Source organism: Stylophora pistillata, chromosome 2, assembly GCF_964205215.1.
Source record: "Stylophora pistillata chromosome 2, jaStyPist1.2, whole genome shotgun sequence".
In the NCBI taxonomy this organism is placed as follows: domain Eukaryota; kingdom Metazoa; phylum Cnidaria; class Anthozoa; order Scleractinia; family Pocilloporidae; genus Stylophora; species Stylophora pistillata.
The window spans coordinates 14,116,482-14,140,052 of NC_142520.1; the positions used below are offsets into that span (position 1 = coordinate 14,116,482).

A 23,571-nucleotide genomic window follows, 5' to 3' on the forward strand; every position below is an offset into this window, starting at 1 on the left:
AAGCTTTTATCATACTTTTTTTATTTTCGCGTTACTGTGCTATGACAAGTTTTACGAGACATATTGTTATTAGTTGCATTAATTAGGTGAGATCAACAATAACTGTTGTCTAAATTCATGGCACGCCTCATATTCCAGTGGGGGTTTCCTTACTCCAAACTTATCTCTACTGATCGTTGCAGCTACGGTCGCAAATTAACATTATCTTTCTCAGGTTAAAGAAAACGGTGAAAGGACAGTAACAAAGTCTGAAAGTGTGCAATTTGTCAGTGCTGGATCTGATTTCGCAAACGTTGATACTGCGCAACTTTTCGTGTTGAAACTCATGACCTAGCGAACGATGAAAGGGTGCAGGTTTTTACTTCTATCTTTGCTGTTATCATATGTTCCGTTGGGAGCATGGCTTCATTGCGTCACGGAAGAAAACCGAGGTAGGAAACTGCGTTCTCTTCACTTCCTTCAGTTTTTCAAGGCAAAAGTCTGCATTTTAAACATTTATTGCTGTGTTTGACTCTTATTTTAATTCTAACTGTATTTTCCCAACTTTGAAGTCTAAGTAAACTCGGAACTTTTTTCATAGTTTCTTTTTTTTAAGAATGTTATCGTTTTCAAGTTCGCCTACAACTTAATTGCTCCTGAGAGAAACGTGCGCGTTAATTAAACCTTAACTGACTTTAGAAGAAGTCACGAGAATCGATTAGATATCAGATGCTTGTAATCAGGTATTATTGCGAATAAAAATATATAACGACGAATTAGTACTGTTCATCGACAACTTGATATGTTTGTATTACCATTAAGCTCTTGCTGCAATTTACACAGAGAGATATTGAAAAAAAAAATAGATGATGACCAAAAAAGAGCACATACTTTGTGTATATCATAAATACCGAGTCTGATGCTTTGAGAAGCAAGATTAATACGCACTTTGCCTGTTAGCCTGTCGTAATAACCTGCCTTGCGTTGGTCGCTAAAGAAACGTTTATAACTCTTGAGACAAGAAGGTGTTTTACTGTTAGAAAAGAGAAATTATGAAGACTTTGTTTTTATCATTTCTATAACAGATATCATCAGGCGGGGGAGACTTACCGGATAAATCTTTTATATCATTCTTATTTATATTATTCTTATTTCAGTCATTATCCAAAATTTTAAGTATTGCGCAGCAGGTAAAATTTAGTTTGCATGAATCAAAATAACTCACCCAAGCGGGGAGAAAGCTTTCAATTTGTTTGTTTTTTATTTGTTTTTATTTGTTTTTTTTGTCTTTTTCTTTTTTAAATCCATTTCTCTCCCTTTGTTTTACTCCTATTATAGTTTTAAGCTTGCTATTTACTTCCCGAAACGTTTGGAAAACATTTTCAGTTGCTCGAATACAGATTTGAATGTCAGGTGTACATATCTCTATAATAAATATCATAAATGAACGAATTTGCATATCCGTAGGAGATTAAGCTTTACAAATGGTTTTGCATTAGCTACACGATGAAGAAGCTTGTCTTACTTAATTAAATAAAGGCTGATAGTTTCTAAAGAAACTGTTTGGGGCTGCGTCGGTGGGGGTAACGAAATAATTTGAATATATCAACAAAGCTGAAATGGTAACGGTGGCCAATTTGCCACTTCAACTTTGTTGATATATTTGAATTATTACTCAACTGAAAGATCTTCTTCTTCCTGTATCTCATACCCACCCTCCCCACCATCCTACCACACATAATAGGGACCTTGAGCAGTCAGGACGGCAACGCCAAGGAAGACTTCGATTAAAAAATGAATTTCTACTCTTAGTTTGAATTTTAAAAATGCCTGCATGAGCTTACTGTCTCTTATGACGCCACAGCTTAACTTCAGCATGACGTATAATAGCAGCATTTAGTTCCAAATGGAAATTAAAATAATATGCCGTCGCGGTTTCGGTTCGCAGACGACGCAAATTTTGGCGATTTCACGTTGTTGTTTTGCATTGGACCGCTAAGAAATGTACAAAGTTTTAAAACGCACGTACTGAGCTATTGTTCTGCCAGTTAGATATATTGTTATTCCACGTCCTCTTTGCCGTCGCCGTCGTGGTTGCTTAAGGTCCCTAGTGATGATGCGGCACAGACGTTATCATTTGATGACCTTGGACTACATTCCATTTTCATTTGATATATTGTTACGGCTAACGATTAAGCCAAATGACACATTGCAGAATGGAACATTTTTCCGGTTAACTTTTTTCAACGACTAATTGTTCAAAATTGACAATTTTTACGCCTAACGAATAAATTGTTCAGCCGTTTTGTGGCAAACAATTATTCCCCTTGAGACCCTGCCTCCTACAGATCTTGAGTTAAAAACAATTTTTCGTGATTTTGCTAATGGGGATCTTAAATGAAGGCAAAAGCCTTAAATATACTAAGTTCTAAATTGACTGAGACAACTCATTCACTTTTAGGGGATGATCAATCCTTTGAGCTAAAAATTCATGCCTAGCTTACACGTACAGGAGGCCATTGTTGATTTGGCACCATCTGAGAGTCGGACAAGTCGTATATACGCTTAACTGACAAAGATATAAGTCTAGGTACTCAATGACCAGGATCGTTTGGTACTTTTCTCATCCTCTTGATTTTGTTCGTGACTTAAGCACTCAGATAAAATTTATCTTTGGGCCATTAAGTTTACAGTACTTCTTGTCACAAAAAAGTCAATGACAAATCTCTTGCAGGCTATGGCTGCCGAAGTCTTACGTTTTTGAAATCCATTGGAGGACATGCTCTGCAACGCCATGTTTTTAAAGAAATTTATTTACCCCTGGGAGTTGAGCCCAACAGGGGCTGCAAAAATAGGTGCCTCATGGAAAATGCCTGTGTGTCGGTGAACATTGGTCCACCCGACAAGAATGGCCTCAGGGTCTGTCAACTGAGTGATTCTGACCACACCCAACATCCCAGTGACCTTAAGCCTCACGAAGGATATCTCTATTGGGCTTCAAAGGTGCGAAAAAATTTGCAAGAAGATATGCGAACTATGTTGAATCTCATTTTACTTGATATTTTCAATTAATTATTTCATTAATTATATTAAAAACGATGCTAAAACTTAATCTGTTCTCGTAGAATTCGTGCTCCAGTGAACCTTGTGGCCAGAGTATGCCCTGCATTAATGGGTTTACTGAGAAGCGATACATTTGCCCACGGTGTCAAGATGGTTTCATGGGAGAAAGATGCGAGCAAGGTAAAAAAAAAAAAGAATGATCTCTCTAGATCCATCTTATCGAAAAAGCTCTTTAAGTTTGACTGCCTTAGCATTTTTTCTTACTTTTTTGATCCTTTGTTTTCATGCACGTTCAGTTGTGAATCAAAGTTACAGCATTCACAGAATCTTTTTCTTGTGTTCCTTTGGAATTGTCTCGGCATTGCCTTGGGAAAGCATTGGAGTAAAAGCTGGAATATTGGAACCTTGGAATGGACTGGACTTTCTGTATTTCCACATTCCGTAATTTCTCTTACAGGTCCTCTCACATTCCTAGTAAATATACCCATTGGAATGCAAAAGAGTGGTTTGTAATTCATAATTCATAAGTTAATCATGCTTTAATAGCATTTTCTATTTGTTTTTCAGATATAAACGAGTGCATCACCAATGCCCACGGTTGTCATCACAATGCAAGTTGCAACAACACAATTGGCTCCTATACATGCAAATGTAAACCAGGATTGAATTGCAGTAAGTATGAAAGATGATTTGAATGTAAATCCCCACAAGCCAGACACAGTAAATTTACGTTGGTTTCAATATAATTCTCTCCAGCCAACACCACCGGTTTATGATGAACAATTAGTATATGTGCTGGCCGGGCCTTATTTTTAGTTAGCACGCATCATGATATCTTTTACAATCATTGAATCATTGGGCTTTGCCCTATTTGTTGTTGCTATCTCCCTTCTGTTCTAAAACAACAGCAGCAAAAACAAACTTTATTGAGAATCAGCAGCTTCATTTGAGTAATTTTGGGACTGTATAATTTTTGAAGGATGCAAACTTGGGACTATGCAATTTTAGGACTATGAAATTTTGGGACTATGCAAAGTTGGGACTATGCAATTTTGGGACTAGGCAATTTCGGGACTATGTAATTTTGGGACTATGCAATTTTGAGACTATGCAATTTTGGGGTTTTGCTATGTGTTGGAGTTTCAAATTAAGTAGACCTTATTTAGACAATGTGTCATAATTCAATATTATTTGTCATATAATGATGTTATGTAGAGACATAATGAAATTATAGATCCTATAACGAGTTCATGTTATTGTTGGGAAAATTCCATTTTCCTGGATAACTTTAACAAAATCCCAAGCGTCCGAATTTTATCACAGTTCCATAGTTAAAATCAGAAAAGCTAAAAAAAAAATAACAACGACAACAATAACAAAAGGAAGCTATGGGTTATATCTAGATTTCGACCTCTTTCAAATGAATGCAAGAGCTTGCGAGATGAGTAAAAGGCTACAGTGTACTTTGTTCTTATCCATCAGCATTCAAAGCCGTGTTTACAAATGTCAATGCCACCGGTAGATATGGTCCAACAACACTGGGTAGTCACTACGCAGGTCAGGATCACGACGGACAAGTTACACTGTCCAGTGGTATTCAACTGTGGACTGTGCCGTATACAGGTGACTACAAAATAGAGGCAATAGGAGCAGCAGGAGGGTACGATCCATCTTCTAACAGTACTCACTACCGAGGAAAAGGAACAAGAATGATTGGAACATTTCGCTTAAACAAGGGCGAAGTCATAAAAATACTTTGTGGCCAAGAAGGAGGAATAAACAAGCGAGAGTGGTCTTCTGGCGGTGGTGGAGGTACCTTTATAGCGAGAGGAGCCAACACACCTTTGATTATAGCTGGAGGTGGGGGAGGCGCACAAAGTGTTCAGTCGAGACATGGAGGATGTGACGCCAGCACACAAACAACAGGGAATTCTTGGTACAAATCATGGTCAGGGGGGAGCAATGGACATGGTGCACAGGATACTAATGATGGCGTTTCAGGTAGGAATAGATTGTGATGTCCACTTACTCTCCATCTTTTTAGTAGCAACTTGGTCGAGTTGCACGTCTATGGTCTCTACATAAGAGTAGTGCTCATAAGCTGACAACATCGATATCAATTTCATTTCTGATTGAGCATGAAATGATTGATCCCATTGTCCTTTCAGTGCCCTTTTAGGCATCAAATACTCTTGCATTAGCTAGGGTATTACTTCCTTTGTCACCGTTTGCAAACTCAGAACAAATAATGAGATTCTGCCTTAACCTCAGAATTGAACATCGTTACACATTAAGATAATCAAACTGCTTAACATCTCAGTTAAACACATTTCTGTCTTGTTTAATAAAGTTCTAACTGTCATTACTAATTTTCAGGTGGAGGCGGTGGCGGCTTTTGCTCCGACGGAAGAAGTGGATCATATTTCAATGGAACTAAGGGAAACGGTGGAGAGGGTGGTAAGGGATTTATCCAGGGAGGGGTGGGTGGGAGAGCCCGTTACTTTAATGCCACTGGCGGGTTTGGTGGAGGAGGCGGAGCTTGGGGATGGGGAGGGGGAGGAGGCGGAGGAGGAGGGTACTCCGGGGGAGGCAGTGGTAAAGACTTTGCTGACTCCTGTGGGGGAGGGGGTGGGTCGTTTAATGCTGGAAACAATAAGCAGAATGACTGCTGTTACAAATCTGCAGGTCATGGCCAGGTGACTATAGCGTTACAGTAGTGACTTGACAGTGACTTGTCAGAAAACAGAATTCTTTCTTGGAGACCATTTTAAACATAACATAGTAGAACTAGCGTTTCCTAAAGCTTCCTCTAGAACCCTTCATTTCTCTTGATTGAGTATTTTTGACCATAGAACAAGTTAAATATGATAGAAGGTTGTATGATGTTTCTGTCTAAAGCTAGGCTCAATGCCAATGATTTGATTGGATGGCCTTTCGTATTTTGTAGCAGAGTTTTGATGCAGTGTCCAAAATTAAAATTTGGCTCGAAAGGCTAGTGCCGTCGTCTTTAATTTCCAATTGCTGACTTTTCATCATATCTTATTCTCGCTCGGTTTAACCAAAGGAGGAGTACTAGTGGTTTGGATCGCTGTTTTGTAATGGGTAGCATCCCGATCGTTACCAGATGTAAACCCTTACTTTCAGTTGTAAAAAAAAATACTTTTCCTTAAAAAGCTCCGAGTGATTTAATTTTTATACGTTTCACAAAATCCAGCTTTCTGGCCTCCTCGTTTCACTCTGGATTATTAAACTCCTCTTTATATCCATTGCTTATTTTACTGGTGTTGTATGTAAACTCCCTGAGGTCATGTATGTCTTTATTAGTACACTGCCGTCATGAAGAACGTTCTAAAGGAATTAATAAGTTTCTTCGAACGCAGCGATAACTTAGAGTGTAGTTTGGAGTTATCAAATGATGGCGAGGGAGATATATATAAGCCCGGAAAAACTCGCACGGGTTAATGCACGAGTACTCTTCGTAGCCTCTAGGTGAGGAGAACATTAGAAGTTGCCAATTGGTATAACAACTGCAAACGCAGAAACGTTACACAAACCTCGTGATTTGACCAATTAATTTGAGAATTAACGTCAAAACTAAGAGACAAGTCTTAATTAGCATTGACTTAACAGTAGTTCTGTTAGTTATCGCCAGGTTGTTCATGTTTTTCATATATGAGTTATATTATCCATTGCAGAAGCTTTTTGATTATAGGGCTTATCTACGTCTGCACGAGTCATGTTGCAGCTGCGTGAGAAAGGTCTAGTTTGAGATCCGGGTCTTTAAAAAAGTTCAAATCAAGCGCCGTAATAGGTAATCTGGACTAGGATAAGTGTCAGGAGGATATAATAGAAGGGCAATAATATCGTTCTGTAACTCACTATTACCCATATTAATTATACTGTATTTATTGCTTTATTCTGTATAATTATATTTAGGGACTAGTAAGTTTTCATATTGAATTCGTTATATTGTAATTATTGCTTTATCGTCTCTAATATTTAGGGACCGGTAATTATTTGTCTCTTGGGGAGGGCGAAGATTTTATGGTTTTCAGGGCGAATGGAAGGGAGATAAAATGTTCTTAGCAGTGTTAAAAAGAAGGGGGATATGGATAATTTATTTCCAATGAATGGGAGGGGAGGGGAGGATTTCATAAGAACATTACAGGGCCTTATGGGCCTGCCAGGAAAATTTCATCGCGGCACGACAAAATTATTTCGACCCCCACACACCGGTCACCCTACTATCAGGCGATAGATAATAACCGGTCTCTAAGTCTGAGGATCACATACAAGTACCTCTGTAAAATATATTAAGTGCAAGTGAATAAAACATTGGACACCGGTTTTATATATGAGGAAAATTCCTTTAAAATTTAAATACTGAAGTCTCGAAAAGGGGTTTGGCGACCTTTAAACGAAAACAGAAACTCGCAAACAAGAGAGTGAACACGCCTAGTGTGCTGATACAAAACGCCGACGCTCAGTTGAGTCCAGCAGTTGTGTTCTGTAGCTCAGGGACCTCTCTCTTACACGAACTTGAAACGCTTGAGGATATTTTTGCTAGCAGCTCTCGCAATAGATGATTTGTTCCAAAATGTGTATAGTTGAGTGCTCTGGAAATTGCTCTATACAAAAGAGGGTATCTATTGCTCTACAGTTTATTATCAAGGCGCTGATCATCACGGAATTTCTTTTGTATAGACGCCAAATTTACTTTCAATTGAGAATACTTACAGGTACTGTTTGTTGCAATAGTTGTAATTTATTCCATAACGAAAAAAACTGCTGTTTACCTGAATGTTGTAGACGATAATGAAAACTTAGTAAAAGGTTATCAATAAAATATTTTCTCCACAGTATGGAAATTTTTGTTGGCCTACAACATCAGTGAGAGGAAATGGAATTTTTCAAAAGCCGTATTAATATTAATTTAATTCTGATGATGACTTCCTCCCAGATTTTCGAAACGTCAGTCGCCACCACCAGCAACAGTACTAGTTCTTCTTAAGCCGATCACAATCACCCGGACGGTTGCATTTACCCTTTCGCATAATAGTAAAAGAGTTTTAATTATTTCATTTCAGAAGTTTACAATTATAAACACTAGGCTTTACTAAACACACCCGTGCTTTCGTAGAATTTAACTGATATGTTCTTTTATTCTAACGAAGAACGGATGAAAGAAGTGTTCATAAGGATTCTATGATAGCCTGAAAACTGTCACTAATTTTGACACACCCGATCTATATCGATAATTCGTTTACGAATGTACTTTCGGCGGTGGCTAAAGAAACTTCAATTAATATACAAGTTTTTTAAGGGATGCAAATTAATGACAACAAGCAAAGAAAAGTTAAGCGGAACGAAAAGAAATAAAAATGATAGTAAATTATTCAAAACTGTTCCTTGGTGGCATGTTGATTAAATGGACGATTCGATTAAGGCCTCGAGATACTGTATATCTTTTTTTATTCCAAGTTCTCGGTGATCTATGGCTTCTTCAAGGAATATAAAAGAAAACATTGCATTATATAAAAGCGATTCAGAAGATATAGATAATAAGGATATATAATAAGTTAATGAGTTGTCCAAATGTGGCGATGGTAATTATATTAACACACCGAAACATAGGGAATCGCTGGTAAATATTTACGAGAACAAAATATTCAGGCAGTGTATTTTGAATAAGTTAAATATCTCTGAGTTCAATATATTCCTCTTGGCAATTAAGTCGGGCTTACACTTAGGATGAAAAGCCCTTCGAATAATCCTAAGTTGACGGGTTCGTTTCTTTGTCGATTATTTAAATATCAATGCAATGGTTTCTACTTGTCCTTTGCTTGGCACTTTAAAATGTGTTTTTATTTAATTTTATTTTTTTATTTTTTTACTTTGTTTTTTATTTTTTAACAGCGAATTGTTATTGTTAAAATTTTCTCTTAAGCGATCATGTTCAAATCGTGTAGTGCTTAGATCCATTCAAAACATGAAAGAAGCGGAGATTGTAGGAAATTATATATGTGGGAATGCGGATGCAACGGACAGAGAATAACAGGTGGAAAAATGAGTGAAAAAAAAAACTATATTATTCAGCACGCAGCAAATATTCTATCAGTAAGAGAATTGCTCTCAACACTGCTAAACGTTTCTCCTTTACAACGAAAAAAATTCCCTTTTTTATCTAGTTTTGAGGACATGGGACTTTTTCCCCACTTATTCTTTGTCTCCCTGGTTTTTTCCCCTGGACATATTTTATCCTGCCCGAATGGTAAGTTTACATTTTTAGCTTCGAGAAATTGTTTATATTACCTGAATTTCTTAATCGTATCCTATGGTTAATTTATATTCAACAGTTTACTAAAAAACTATATGCAATGCTTTCAAACCCAATGAAAATTGAAATACTTTGTTTTTGAAAATAATTTGGAGAATATTTTCTCAAGTTTGGTTGACCTTACTTGCAACACTCTAGATAAGAAAGTATCATACTCTTCACCAGTCAGTCAGTTTACTCTATTTTCGCTAATTTTGTAATTTTTGTAAAGCTAGGATCTGTTTCTGGTACAATCAATCTATCACAATTGGTTGATATCATTTGGACTGTTATATAACCAAACTTCCATGGCAAGATTTTTTCCTTTTGGCTATCATTGTAGACAGGTAACGCGCGCGATTAAGCGGCTTTCTTTTAGCATAATCTCTCTTTCCGAATAATTTTTTCTTCTCTTCAGTGTATCAGCTTGCAGGTCACATGAAAAACCCCTCACAAACTGTTGCAATACGGACAAAGGAATAATGCAATTTAGATACAAAAAAACATAATATTGACCCAAAATAAGCGGGTTGGACACGAAATCACTTTAATCTACAAATGTCCTGTAACCATGCCTTGAGTAGATGTTGAATTTCATCAGACAATTATAGCCGACACACAGGATGTTTAACTATTACCCATATTCATTATGTCGTATTTATTGCTTTACTATCTCTAACTATATTTAGGGACCAGTAAATTTTTATATTGTATTCTTTATATTGTAGTTATGGCTTTACCATCTCTAATATTTATGGACCGGTAATCATTCATCTCCAGAGGAGTGGAAAGATTTAATTGTTTTCAGGGCGAATGGAAGGGAGATAAGTTGTTCCAGCAGTGTACAAATGGGGGACTATGGAATGTTTACTTTCAATGAAGGGGATGGGGGTTGATTTCCTAAGAATATTACGGGGCCATATGGGGGTATCAGGTACATTTCATCGTGACACAACAAAAACGCTCCGACTCCCACACCCCTGTCACCCTACTACCAGGCGATAAATAATAACTGGCCACTAAGCCTGAGGATCACATGCAAGTACTTCCATAAATTAAACTAAGGAACTAAGGGCAAGTGATTAAACCTGGATATTTGACGCCAGTTTACACATGAATAAAGTTTCTTGAAAACTTGAATGCCGAAATCCTCGAAAAGGGGTCTTGCGACCTCTCAACGAAAATAGAAGGTCGCAAGCAAGAGAGTGAACACGCGTAGTGTGCTGATGCAACACACTGACGCCCAGTTGAGTCCAGCAACTGTGCTCTATAGCTCAGCGACCTCTCCCTTGAACTTGAAAGGCTTGAGGATGTTTTTGTTAGCGGCTCACGCGATAAGCGATGTATTAAAAAATTTGTTGAGTTGAACGCTCTGGAAATTGCTCTATACAAAACAATGTATGTCCCCGCAATTCATTTTTAGAGACGCCAAATTTACTTGAGCTAACTTACAGGTATTGTCTGTTACAATAGTTGTAATTTATTCGATAATGTAAAACTACTGTGTTACCTAAATGTCGCAGATGATAATGGAAACTTATTAGAATGTTATCAATAACAGAACTTTCTCCAGAATGTGAAAAGTTTTGAAAGCCTATAATATAAGTGGGATTGAATAAAGTTTAAAAGCAATATTGTATTAGCTTGATTCTGATGATGACTTCCGCACAGGTTGTCGAAACGTCAGTCGCCACTAACGTCAACAGTTCTTCTCAGGACTTTTCTTACCTGGACGATCGCACTGCACTTTCACATGATAATATAAGAGTTTTAAAATTTATCCTGAGTGGCGTGGGCGAAGCCAAAAGCAAGAGGAACCATTCAGTTCAGAAGTTTATAATTATAAACTGCAGGCTTTACTAATCCCACCTGTGCTTATATAGAGTTTTACTGACATGTTTTTTGTTTTGTTTTTGTTTTATGTTGTTGTTTTAATCGAATCGAGGACTGGGGGAAAGAAGTGTTCATAGGGATTGTATTATGGCCTACAAACTGTCACTAACTCTAATACAGCCGCTTTATATCGATAATTCCATTACCAGTGTACAGTCGGCGTTTCCTGAAGAAAATCAGTTGATATACAAGTTTTTAAAAGATACCAATTAATAGGTGTAAAAAAAAAAATAGAAAAAAAAAAAAAACCTTAACTGTAATACCTGAAGAAGTAGAAATGACAGGACAGATAATTACAAGTTTTGCATGGTTAAAACGTTAGGCGGAAACGGTGACGGGTTAAGTTTCCGAAAATTAAAAAGAAAAGTGGAGAAAAGCTATTCAAATACATTCGAATGCATTCTTCCCGGAAATTAAGTTCGGGCTTTCATTTTCTGAAAATAACACTTGGAACGTGTTTTGTCTTGTTATGCTTTGTTTTTCTGTTTTGTACGCGTTCCTACCGAGCGACAATTTTGAGAAAAAGCTGAGTAGTAAGTACTTCTGTGGTGAATTTGAAATGCGATGTTTGGCGGCCTGCGGTTTATGGTTTGTACATGTGGTGTTCACTGTTGTGACGTAATTATATTTTTCGGGTAAGACGATGAAATGCAGGCAGAGGAAACGTAACCGCTGAACTTTGATCTTGAGGCCTGAGTTTTTCTTCTCCTCTATTCTACAAGCTAGGCTGCTTCGAAAATGTCTCATTAGAGGTTTTGCCTGGATGAACTGACAATATTGCAATGTTTGATTCGGGTGAATTACCTCACCTAACGGGTTATCGATTTAGCGGTAATGGCGCAACCTAAAACATTTTCCAGAATACAAAAAGCGAACGGGCTCAATCTTAATGATTTCTCCATTTTGAAAATTAATACCATTAAGTTTTGGCCTACAAGTTGATTACCTGTGTGAATTTTTACGTCAACCCTCGACAAGAGACATGCTTTATAATTTGGTAGAGAATTCAATGCTCGGTGACTGTTTACAAGAGCCCTTATGGTTTGAGAGAAAATGAAAACACTGATACAAACTAACCGATGGTGTATGCAACAGTTAGGCAGTTAGAAACTATTTCTTGTCGATTCACATAGTTGTGTCCGACATTTCACAATGTCTTGTCCAATAGTAAAAATATCGATTCGAAATAAATATAGCGGATAATTCATGAGATAATATATGTGGGAATGTGGAGACAATATATACAATATAACAGGTGGAAAAGAGAGAGAAAAACAAAGCTATATTATTTACCACGCAGCAAATATTCTATCAGCTTCTTAAAGGAAGGAAGTTACATAATCAAGCTTAACGACAATAGTTGCTAGTTGTGGTTCCAGTTACAAACTTGTCCTCAACCTATTCACTCTGCCAAACATTTCTCTTACACCAACGAAGATTCCTTTTTCGCCTAGTTTTGAAGACATGGGCCTTCTTTCCCGATTGTTTTTCGTCTCTCTGTTTCTTTCCCTTAGACAAGTTTTATCCTGTCCGGACGGTAAGTTTACTTTCATGCTCTGAAAAACTAGGTTAGTGAATTTCTGTTTCTTTATGTAATTTACCTTCAACAGTTTACTAAAAAGAACTTCGATATAGAATCCATGCGGGCTTAAATTAATCGGCTTTTTTCACTTTGTATGTTTATACTCGAAATTCTAGATAAGAAAGTTTCATACTCATTACTTCTCAGTTTACCCTAATAAGTCCAATTGAGTTTTAGAAGATTTTCAAAATGAAAAAAAGTTTCAAACACATGATCCCCCTATGTTACTGTAGCCCTAAACTACTCAAGGAATATAAATATATTCTTTTAGTGGAAGCTTACAGAAATGAATCTAACATATTTGAATGACTTCAATTGAAATACTATTCAGCAAGAGTTTCATGGTGAATTTCTTCCTCTTTTGCTATCGTTGCTAACAGGTGATGAAATTAAGCGCATGTCCTCTAGAATAAAATCTACTATTCGAGTAATTTTCCTTCTTTGTAGAACCTTGATATGTTGTGTAGTTTGCACATATTGGAGCCTTGTGGTCAGATATTTAGATCACGGGAATGAAATTCGCCAAAATTACAATGTGGACAAAACTGTAATTTTAACTACAAATTAAAATAAACTTAATATTGGCCACAAAAAAGCAGAGTTAGACAGGAAATCATTCTAACCTAGGAGAAGCTACGATATTTCGCTATTACCTTGGTACTGTAACCACACCTGGAGTTGATATCAAATTTCATAATCCAATTATAGCCGAAACACTACGAAACGATAAAAAATTCGTAAAGTTTGATTATGTTTTCTACAGCCTTTTACAATGTTTTTATTCAATACGTTTTTTTTTGTAACATATTTTTCTGACAATGTTATCTTAACTTTCGGGTAATGAAGCGATTTTTTGGTTTAATAACAAGGTAACCACCAAAAACAAAAATAAAAGAAACAAAAAGGAAAAAAAATATGTTTGCACTTTTAAAGCAAGAAATGTTAGCTTCAATTACGAACTTTCAACAGCTCTCGGGTTTGGGCCTTAATGTTTACACTTAACTACTGTCCGTGAGATATCTAATGAATGTTTGATAAGATAAATCTTTAAAAAGCTTGTCAATTTCCCGCTAAATAAACAGAGGACGTCATCATAAAATTTACAGATGTAGGTCGAAAAGTCTGAAAAACTTACAAGCCCGGAAAAACGATTGATATTTCATGATACAAATCCTCTTTGACACACATCAAAGCTCGATCAGTTTTTCATCGTTGTAACAGCGAATCCTCGGAAACTTGGGAATTATCAATATGTGTGTTGTAATCTTTGAACAGTACTCTTATCGACATCTGGGATACCCCCTCTGACCGAAGGGGAGGAAGAACAAGTAATGCATTTTGGTATTCTATTGACTTGTTTCTAGATCAATGCCGCATATTAGCCTTTCCATCGACTCTGTTCTTCGTGGGAGAACGTCTTATTAACCACGCCATAGCGAACATCAGTGTGATTGACAGAGACGAATGTGAACATCGCTGTTACCTGAACCACAACTGCGTCAGTGTTAACTTTAATTATGGACAAAATGAACCAGGAACACACAACTGTGAACTAAATAACTCTACGGCTAAAGAGTATGAGGAGGATCTAGTGGAAGCAGCGAACTATGTGTACCATGGAACTAAGGTACGGAGCCATCGGTTATCATTTGTTATCAATTCATTGGCTTTTAGCGTTCAAGTGAATGTCAGATGAAAGCGTAAACATAATGGATATTGTATAAATTTATATCAATTTGCTTTTTTCTTACCCTAACACAGGCTAGTGAGGTCGCATTAAAAAAACAAAACGAAAAAAACATTTCGAATAGAATCAATTAATTGAAGTACTACTTGCAAGCGCATTTAAATGACTATTATGAAAACTTCTCATCCCCATAAAAAAAAAAAAAAATTGAAAGTAGGTCACTTTTATTTATATTGTTCCTCAATGAACTAAAATAACTACAAAAATACTTTTCTCATCAAAATCCCAGTCATGCATACTCTCTCCTGGACGACTACATCTGCAAAAAATCAAGCCGAATGGAAAGCTTTTCTTAATAGACTCCGAGCGTCTTTCAGAGCAACGCCGAATATATAGCAAAAATTATGACAACAAAAGAGTCTTTGGAAACTTCAAGAGCAGCTAAAAGATAATCAAAATATTTCTTTCCGCCTCAACTTACGCTACAATATAGTTTTAATATGTGTTGGACTGTTTGTTAAATCAAAAGATTTAGTTAAGTTTTGACGGTGTCAATTTGTGTTGCTCCTTGGGAAGAGCATCTGGTTCTCTCAAACCCATCTTAGTCCTCCAAGATATGCCAGCTTTCCTTGAATGCACACTCTACCCTCTGATGATATTAACATATGTATATGTGTATATTTTTCCTCCTTTTTGTTGAAGAATTTTTGTGCGCAATTGCCATGCAGTAACAATGGAACCTGCCAGTCGGGTTTTACAAGAGAACGATATCGATGTTTATGTCCTCCTGGATTCACTGGCCACGATTGTGAAAAAAATGGTAGAGTGTGTCTATATCTAAAGGCTGATAGTTTCTAAAGAAAATGTTTGGGGCTGCGTCGGTGGGGGTAACAAAAGAATTGGAAAAACAAAGTAAATTGGCCACCGTTACGATTATAAAAGCTGATGTTTCGAGCTTCAGCCCTTCGTCGGGGCGAATAGAGGAATTGTGGGTTGTGTGTGCTTTTAAAGGGAGAAAAAGTAGCTACCTGGTTGGTGGGAACTTGGCAACGAGAAAAACACGAATAAACTAGTTGAATGAAAGGCGTACGTTGATACCTGTGGGATTTAGACGGTCGGTTTGAAAGATGAGCTTTTGTTCAAGAGTTTTCCGGCTTTCCGTGCTACCTAAGTGTAAGGAAAGACCGCAGATTGCCATGTCCATCCACTCTCACGTTTCACCCTCACAACCCCTCAGTTTAAACCATCATTCTTAACAAGTTTACATTACTCCAAAACGATCCAGAGCCAAGCAATATCTTTTCGCAGCCTCTGCCCATTTCATTCAAACGCGACAAAATCATAGGCAATTTTTTGGTCAGAAGCTCTTTTCAGACTAATGACCAACCAGGGACTTTTAAATGCGCTCGTGCACGATGCAAAACGTGTCCTTTCATTCACAACACTGAGAAAATATCGGGACCCAAGCCAACCATTAAGATCACAGATCACTTCACATGCACCTCCGCCAATGTAACCTATTGCATAACTTGCACTTATTGCAAACAGATGTATATCGGCGAAACAGGCAGAAGACTAGGTGACCGATTCCGAGAACACCTTCTCGACTTGGAGAGGAATGACAAGGACACATCGAAACCAGTCGCTAGACATTTCAATTTACCTAACCATTCTAAGCAACACATGGCAATCTGCGGTCTTTCCTTACACTTAGGTAGCACAGAAAGCCGGAAAACTCTTGAACAAAAGCTCAACCTTCAAACCGGCAGTCTAAATCCCACAGGTATCAACGTACGCTTTTCATTCCACTAATTTATTCGTGTTTTCTCGTTGCCATGTTTCTACCAATCATGTAGCTCCTTATTCTGCCTTTAAAGCACACACAACCCACAATTCCTCTATTCGCTCCGACGAAGGGCTAACGCTAGAAACGTCAGCTTTATGTCAAACTTTAAATTCTTGCAACTAATCAGATCTTTCCAGAAAAATAAAATTCTCGGTGATGATCTTAAACTTGTAAAATCCTTTGAACAAACAAATAAACCTAAACCAACTCAAATAATGATTTAAAAGGCAAATAACGCCTTACATGGTGCCATATGTTACTTGAAAGTTACGGAGGAAACGAAGAGATAAAATTTCTTCCGTTTTTAAAACTTGAGATCTTTCAGACGACCATTGGACGAAAGTTTAACACGAGCATAACTAAGAGTTAGAATTTATCATTTGTATATCAGTTGCAGTTGGAATTCCATTTTACCTTATTGGACGCGAAGTAGATTTATATTTCTTTAATAGAAATAGACAAAGCCAAATGTGTTCCATTGATGTGTTAAATAAGAGTTCGTTATTTGTCGTTATTGGCTTGCATTATTGCCATTCCATCGAAACAATTATTCTTTTGGAAATAAAATCAATCCAATTAAGAATCTAGTCATGACAGGAAAGTCACAATCCTGCACGATGGTTAATGGAGTACAGTTTGTGTAACAGTTTGCAAGATCCCACATCATTATCAGTGAGATCTTTTATTCTGCTACAGACATCCGTTTAATGGGTGGTGGAGCAAATCACGGCCGCGTAGAAGTTTATCACAACGGGCACTGGGGCACAGTGTGTGATGATTACTGGGACATCGATGATGCTAAAGTGGTATGTCGTCAGCTCGGCTTTTCAGGTGCAGCCCAGGCTCTTTGTTACGCTGCATATGGTAAGGGGTCTGGTCCGATATGGATGGATGACGTCCACTGTCAAGGTGGAGAAGCAGCGCTATCTCATTGTAGTAGCAATAGCTGGGGAGTCCACAACTGCTGGCATACGGAGGATGCAAGTGTGAACTGTACCGTCTGATTAATCCACAGAAAACAATGCTGCACGTGAACTATTATTCTTTGGACCAGATTTCTAATAGCTATTAGACATTTATCGGTATCGCATCATGCATCCGTACGATGCTTAATAACCTCAGCGACGAATTGAGTCATATGCACAAAGTAGAAGCTTTTAGCTTGACGTAAACTATAAGTTCCAGGATGCTCCAAGTTATTATTATTATTGTCATTCTTTTAACACGCCAGATTTGAAAGCGTGTGTACACTCAGTTATTAATCGTGGCGAAGTTCTCAACTATGATGCGATAGTTTGTAGAGGGCTTACGTAAGTTATTCAGGATAGTTATTGTATTGCCTATTGAAGTCGCTCCTAAATAATAAAGTAATTAATAGCTAATAATGAATGATTAATAAAGTAGCTGAGTGTTTATGACTATAGTGTTTTTATGTCGGTTGAATTTTCCTTTAACACTGATTTTAAGTTTATTATCAATTTGATCTTCAAAAGACATTTTGAAGGAAGGCAATACTTTGCTAAAGTGATGAAGAACAACTCAAAGATAAACCGTTGATATCGACATTTATTCAAAGACCCTCGAGACTAAGACTAAAAGTAAGTTAAGCATGGAAAAATTTCACTTAATATGCTAAATAAAAGCAAAATAAATAAAGAAATAAAAAATACAAAAACAAAGAAACCAATTAAAAAAAATAAATTAAAAAAAAATCAAACTTACCAGAAGAAAAGGCACTATATAAACGAATTCAAGTCAAACCAAACTCTAAAAGCAAACTCAGAACTTTCGAATCAGTCAATGAAAAAAGAAAATCTGAAATTGCCGGTTTTCTTTCTTATAAGAAACTTAGGAAATTAGTAAGTTGAGGCATCATTTTCTGGTATCATAACTCAAATATTCAATTCATAAATGCAAGGAAAACAGTGATGAATTTGGTTAAAAAAAGGATGACGATCTACAGGCTCACGTAGTATCACATCACAGGAGCTGTAACATCATAGTTTGTTTCCTTTGAAATCAATACGGGATGACCACCTGGATGATGCATTAGAGGTCGTCTCTAAAATGTTTCGAGAGGAGAGGAAGAAAGGAAAGAAATGATGGCTCTGAAAAAAAAAAACAGAAAGAGGTCTTATTATAAGTGCATTGGTAAATAATTGGGAGGGATAGGTTAGGAAGGTACATTTTTTATGTAACAGGACCAAAGAGAGTGTGTATGTCTATAGTTATGATCCATGAAATATTTTTACTCGCTCCTAGGAGTGTAAAACGCAGCATTTGACCTAATGCCCGAATGAAGTTTGTAGCAGAGAAAACTCAAAAGAAAACTTCCCAAGTTACCTACAGTGAGCTGTTCGTAAACATTTTTTAACGCACTTCGCAAAACCATTATTTGCAGGATGATCAATACAATAGCCTCTATTTTGCGTGATAATATGCTTCTACGTATATTTGTCCTGGAACGTCATCTAGTCCTCGAAGTTCACAGTTCGTTCATGAAGTAGATAATGTCTGCGTACAAATATCCGGTAGATTTTTTTACTGGGTTGTAGGTAAGAGAGAAGATGGTCAATGGGAAACTACATAAGCAAGTGGTGAATAGATAACCAGGCCTGTTATTGAGTGGCTGGATACGAGCGTAGATAAGAAGGTGGGCAGGTTGGTGATAATTAAGAAGCTGTAAGGTTAGTTTTTAGTAGGTAGGTAGGTAGGTACGTAGGTGGGTAAGTAAGATTAAAGGCAGGTTGCTGAGTAAGTAAGAAGCTGTATGGTTGGTTTTTGGTAGGTAATTAGGTAAGTAGGTAGGTAAGTGGGTAAGTAACATTAAAGGCAGGTTGGTGAGTAAGTCAGAAGCTGTAAGGTTGGTTTTTAGTAGGTAAGTAGCTAGGTAGGTAGGTAAGTAGGTAAGTAAGTTTAAAGGCAGGTTGGTGAGTAAGTAAGAAGCTGTAAGGTTGGTTTTTAGTAGGTAAGTTGGTAGGTAGGTAAGTGGGTACGTAAGATTAAAGGCAGGTTGGTGAGTAAGTAAGAAGCTGTAAGGTTGGTTTTTAGTAGGTAAGTAGCTAGGTAGGTAAGTGGGTACGTAAGATTAAAGGCAGGTTGGTGAGTAAGTAAGAAGCTGTAAGGTTGGTTTTTAGTAGGTAAGTAGGTAGGTAGGTAAGTGGGTAAGTAAGATTAAAGGCAGGTTGGTGAGTAAGTAAGAAGCTGTAAGGTTGGTTTTTAGTAGGTAAGTAGGTAGGTAGGTAAGTGGGTAAGTAACATTAAAGGCAGGTTGGTGAGTAAGTAAGAAGCTGTAAGGTTGGTTTTTAGTAGGTAAGTAGGTAGGTAGGTAAGTGGGTAAGTAACATTAAAGGCAGGTTGGTGAGTAAGTAAGAAGCTGTAAGGTTGGTTTTTAGTAGGTAAGTAGGTAGGTAGGTAAGTGGGTAAGTAAGATTAAAGGCAGGTTGGTGAGTAAGTAAGAAGCTGTAAGGTTGGTTTTTAGTAGGTAAGTAGCTAGGTAGGTAAGTGGGTAAGTAACATTAAAGGCAGGTTGGTGAGTAAGTAAGAAGCTGTAAGGTTGGTTTTTAGTAGGTAAGTAGGTAGGTAGGTAAGTGGGTAAGTAACATTAAAGGCAGGTTGGTGAGTAAGTAAGAAGCTGTAAGGTTGGTTTTTAGTAGGTAAGTAGGTAGGTAGGTAGGTAAGTGGGTAAGTAACATTAAAGGCAGGTTGGTGAGTAAGTAAGAAGCTGTAAGGTTGGTTTTTAGTAGGTAAGTAGGTAGGTAGGTAAGTGGGTAAGTAAGATTAAAGGCAGGTTGGTGAGTAAGTAAGAAGCTGTAAGGTTGGTTTTTAGTAGGTAAGTAGGTAGGTAGGTAAGTGGGTAAGTAACATTAAAGGCAGGTTGGTGAGTAAGTAAGAAGCTGTAAGGTTGGTTTTTAGTAGGTAAGTAGGTAGGTAGGTAAGTGGGTAAGTAAGATTAAAGGCAGGTTGGTGAGTAAGTAAGAAGCTGTAAGGTTGGTTTTTAGTAGGTAAGTAGGTAGGTAGGTAAGTGGGTAAGTAACATTAAAGGCAGGTTGGTGAGTGAGTAAGAAGCTGTAAGGTTGGTTTTTAGTAGGTAAGTAGGTAGGTAGGTAAGTGGGTAAGTAAGATTAAAGGCAGGTTGGTGAGTAAGTAAGAAGCTGTAAGGTTGGTTTTTAGTAGGTAAGTAGGTAGGTAGGTAGGTAAGTGGGTAAGTAACATTAAAGGCAGGTTGGTGAGTAAGTCAAAAGCTGTAAGGTTGGTTTTTAGTAGGTAAGTAGCTAGGTAGGTAGGTAAGTAGGTAAGTAAGTTTAAAGGCAGGTTGGTGAGTAAGTAAGAAGCTGTAAGGTTGGATTTTAGTAGGTAAGCAGGTAGGTAGGTAAGTGGGTAAGTAAGATTAAAGGTAGGTTGGTGAGTAAGTAAGAAGCTGTAAGGTTGGTTTTTAGTAGGTAAGTAGGTAGGTAGGTAGGTAGGTAGGTAAGTGGGTAAAGTAAGTAATTGTTCCGGATGATTGGAAGGCAGATGTTAGGTAAGAAGTTAAGCAGGTAGGTAGTCAAACAGGTTAGCTGGAAGGTAGGTAGGTAGTTAAGCAGATATTTAGGTAATTATGGAATAAATATGAAGGCAGGTAGGTAGGTGGGCAAGTATTTATTCATTTATTCATCTATTTAACAATTTAACGAAAGGCAGGTAAATTTACAATAGGACAATGGTGACCTCTACTACTTACTTTATCGCTAACATGCACAAGGATTGAGAGCATTGAAACGACGACATTTTAACACAAACTAATTTATAGGAAAATAGGTCAATAAAGTGGGAAGGAAGATCATAGACTAGTGGGTTAGAAGTCGGGCAGGTTGTAAGGTAGGCAAATATTCGTATAAAAAAGTAGGCGAATGGGGAGGTAGGCAGTCTGAAAGGTAGACAAGGAGGTAGATAGGAGGGTAAGTAGGTAAGTAGTGGGTGGGTGGGCTGTTTGGTATATAAGTAAATGGGTAAAAAGGTTGGTAGGTAAGTAGATAAGAAGGTAGGTAGATAGGGTTGAAAGGAGGTCAGTAGGGAAGTAGGGCAGGTTAATGGGTGAGTGGGTATGTTGATTGATGAATAAGATAGTGGGTGGGAAGCTTTAGAGGTGGACAGGCTGGAAGTCAAGTGACTAGGTTGGTAAGGAAAACGAGGTTTGAATTTTGTTATAAATACTTGTACAAACTAAACAAATAGAAGTGTTTTGAATTATCAGACGAACAATACCTCATCTAGGGAGACACAACAACAGCATGTGCAGGGCTTCATCAAGCAGCAGCACACAGACGCTACAATTTCAATACCAATCTCACGCACGAAGTTACGCAGAAGAGGGTACTGATGAGGGTACTCATCGTTTCGCGATTAGCGCGACATCAGTTTTCGCGTGCAATTTAACGCGGAATTCACGAGTCAGGTAATGAATTCTCGTTGAATCGCATCATTGAATGAGAATAGGAAAACAAGAAAAAAGCAATAAAATTGTGTTTTCATCCTCAGCGCGCGCCCTGGAAAGCCATTTTAAAGTCAACTTGTCAGAACTGTCATTGCGTTAGCGAATAGGAAGCGCCAGTAAGTAACGTGAATTACACAACGAATACGCTTTATTCATACACAGCGAAACAGGATGGAAGATACACAAGAGAGAGAAAACAGTGCGGCGTCACTCGTATGAGCGCGCGCATAAAACTAAACAAACACCGCAGGACAACCTGTTGGTGAAACAAGGTCGGTCGTGCACGTTAAAACCTTCGACATCTTTTATTTGAACCTTGTTTTTACATTCGGTTTCAAACTTTTTAAACAGGCTTCATTATCCTTCATTATCCCATCTGAGGATAATGGTGGTATTTCACTGATTTTACAAGCCGTTTATGTTCAACATCTTTTTTTTTTAAATTTCCACTGAATTTGCTTGAGAAGGAAAATAACTTACACCTTTTATCTCTTTGGTGGCAGAATGGAAAGGAATGAGGTGTGCAAGCGAAAGCACTAAGAGTTTAACATTGCGATTAATAAAAGGTAAGTACCTTGACCTGTAAATACTTGTATTGATATTTGATTCCTTTAAAAAAAAAGAAGTGTTTCATGAAAAGTCCAGAAATTTTGATCTTTTATTTGTAGAAATTCACTACAGGCAACTGCCATTAGCTGAATCGTGGGGATGAGCATTCAACTGAAAGTTGATGGAAATGTTCACTGGAGAGGTGTTGAACGATGCATTGGTGAACAGTCTGTAGTGTATAGGATGCCAACGAGCATGAAGTATGCGCGATGTAATGCGAGGCGTGATGGTGTGATGTAATACCCTCGAGACCTGCATATATACAGCATGTGTTTAATTATTTAGTTAGTTCTCTTAGGTACGTGAATAAAACCGATTTCATTTTAACCGCTGTGTACTACATTGGCGACGAGGATTTCGAGAATGGTGAAGATTTAGAGGACTTCAAGGATTTCGAGGTTTTGTCCAAGGTTTCAGGAGTTTCGTCCGGGAATTCGTAAGTGATTTCGCCAGGGATTTTATTCAGAGATGCCGGGACACGGCGGATCAGACGAAACGACAAGCGGTGCTGTTGGCAGTTCTTTTAATGGTTCTGGAATGGCTACAGTTGCTTTAGATGTCAGTGGATTGGAACCATTCAATCCGAAGGGAGAGGCACACAATTTAAGTCAGCGGTGGAAGAGATGGAAGCGAGCGTTCGATTTGTACGTGACGGGAAAAGGTGTTTCGAACGACGCTCAAAAGCGAGCTCTTCTGTTGCACGTTGCTGGCATGGACGTTCAAGAAATTTACTTCGCATTAGCCGGTGATGGCGAGGATGTGAGTTTTCAGGCAACACTTCAGGTACTTGACAATTATTTTGTTCCTAAGTCAAACGTTCCTTTTGAGAGACATTTGTTTAGACAAATTTCGCAGGAGAGTGGAGAAACTGTGGACCAGTTTGTGTCCAGATTGCGTCAGCGAGCAGCGACTTGTGAGTTTGGTGTCAACGAGGACGACTACATTCGGGATCAACTCATAGACAAGTGTTACTCAAGCCACTTGCGCCGGAAGTTCCTGGCAAAGGAAGGGACTGTTACTTTGGGTGATTTGTTGCGGGTTGCGAGATCCCAAGAAGCAGTTGATAGACAACTGAAACAACTCAACACGGACCAGGTAGACCGGTTCAATGCAGTGAGAG

At 37.8% G+C, this 23,571-nt stretch overlaps 2 protein-coding genes across 2 annotated transcripts; both read left to right on the forward strand.

Moving 5' to 3' along the window:
* The first annotated feature begins 68 nt into the window (after positions 1-68).
* Positions 69-7,896, forward strand: LOC148737256 (uncharacterized). Its single transcript, XM_088749019.1, has 6 exons — positions 69-431; positions 2,714-2,982; positions 3,105-3,222; positions 3,610-3,714; positions 4,525-5,043; positions 5,419-7,896. The coding sequence occupies exons 1-6, from the start codon at positions 341-343 to the stop codon at positions 5,757-5,759; spliced, it is 1,443 nt and encodes a 480-aa protein (XP_088605145.1). The 5' UTR covers positions 69-340; the 3' UTR covers positions 5,760-7,896.
* A 4,602-nt stretch (positions 7,897-12,498) lies between these two features.
* Positions 12,499-18,374, forward strand: LOC148737257 (scavenger receptor cysteine-rich type 1 protein M130-like). The gene is made up of 4 exons (XM_088749071.1): positions 12,499-12,788; positions 14,198-14,460; positions 15,223-15,340; positions 17,063-18,374. Exons 1-4 carry the CDS (start codon positions 12,716-12,718, stop codon positions 17,368-17,370), a joined length of 762 nt encoding a protein of 253 aa, XP_088605197.1. The 5' UTR covers positions 12,499-12,715; the 3' UTR covers positions 17,371-18,374.
* Positions 18,375-23,571: the final 5,197 nt, after the last annotated feature.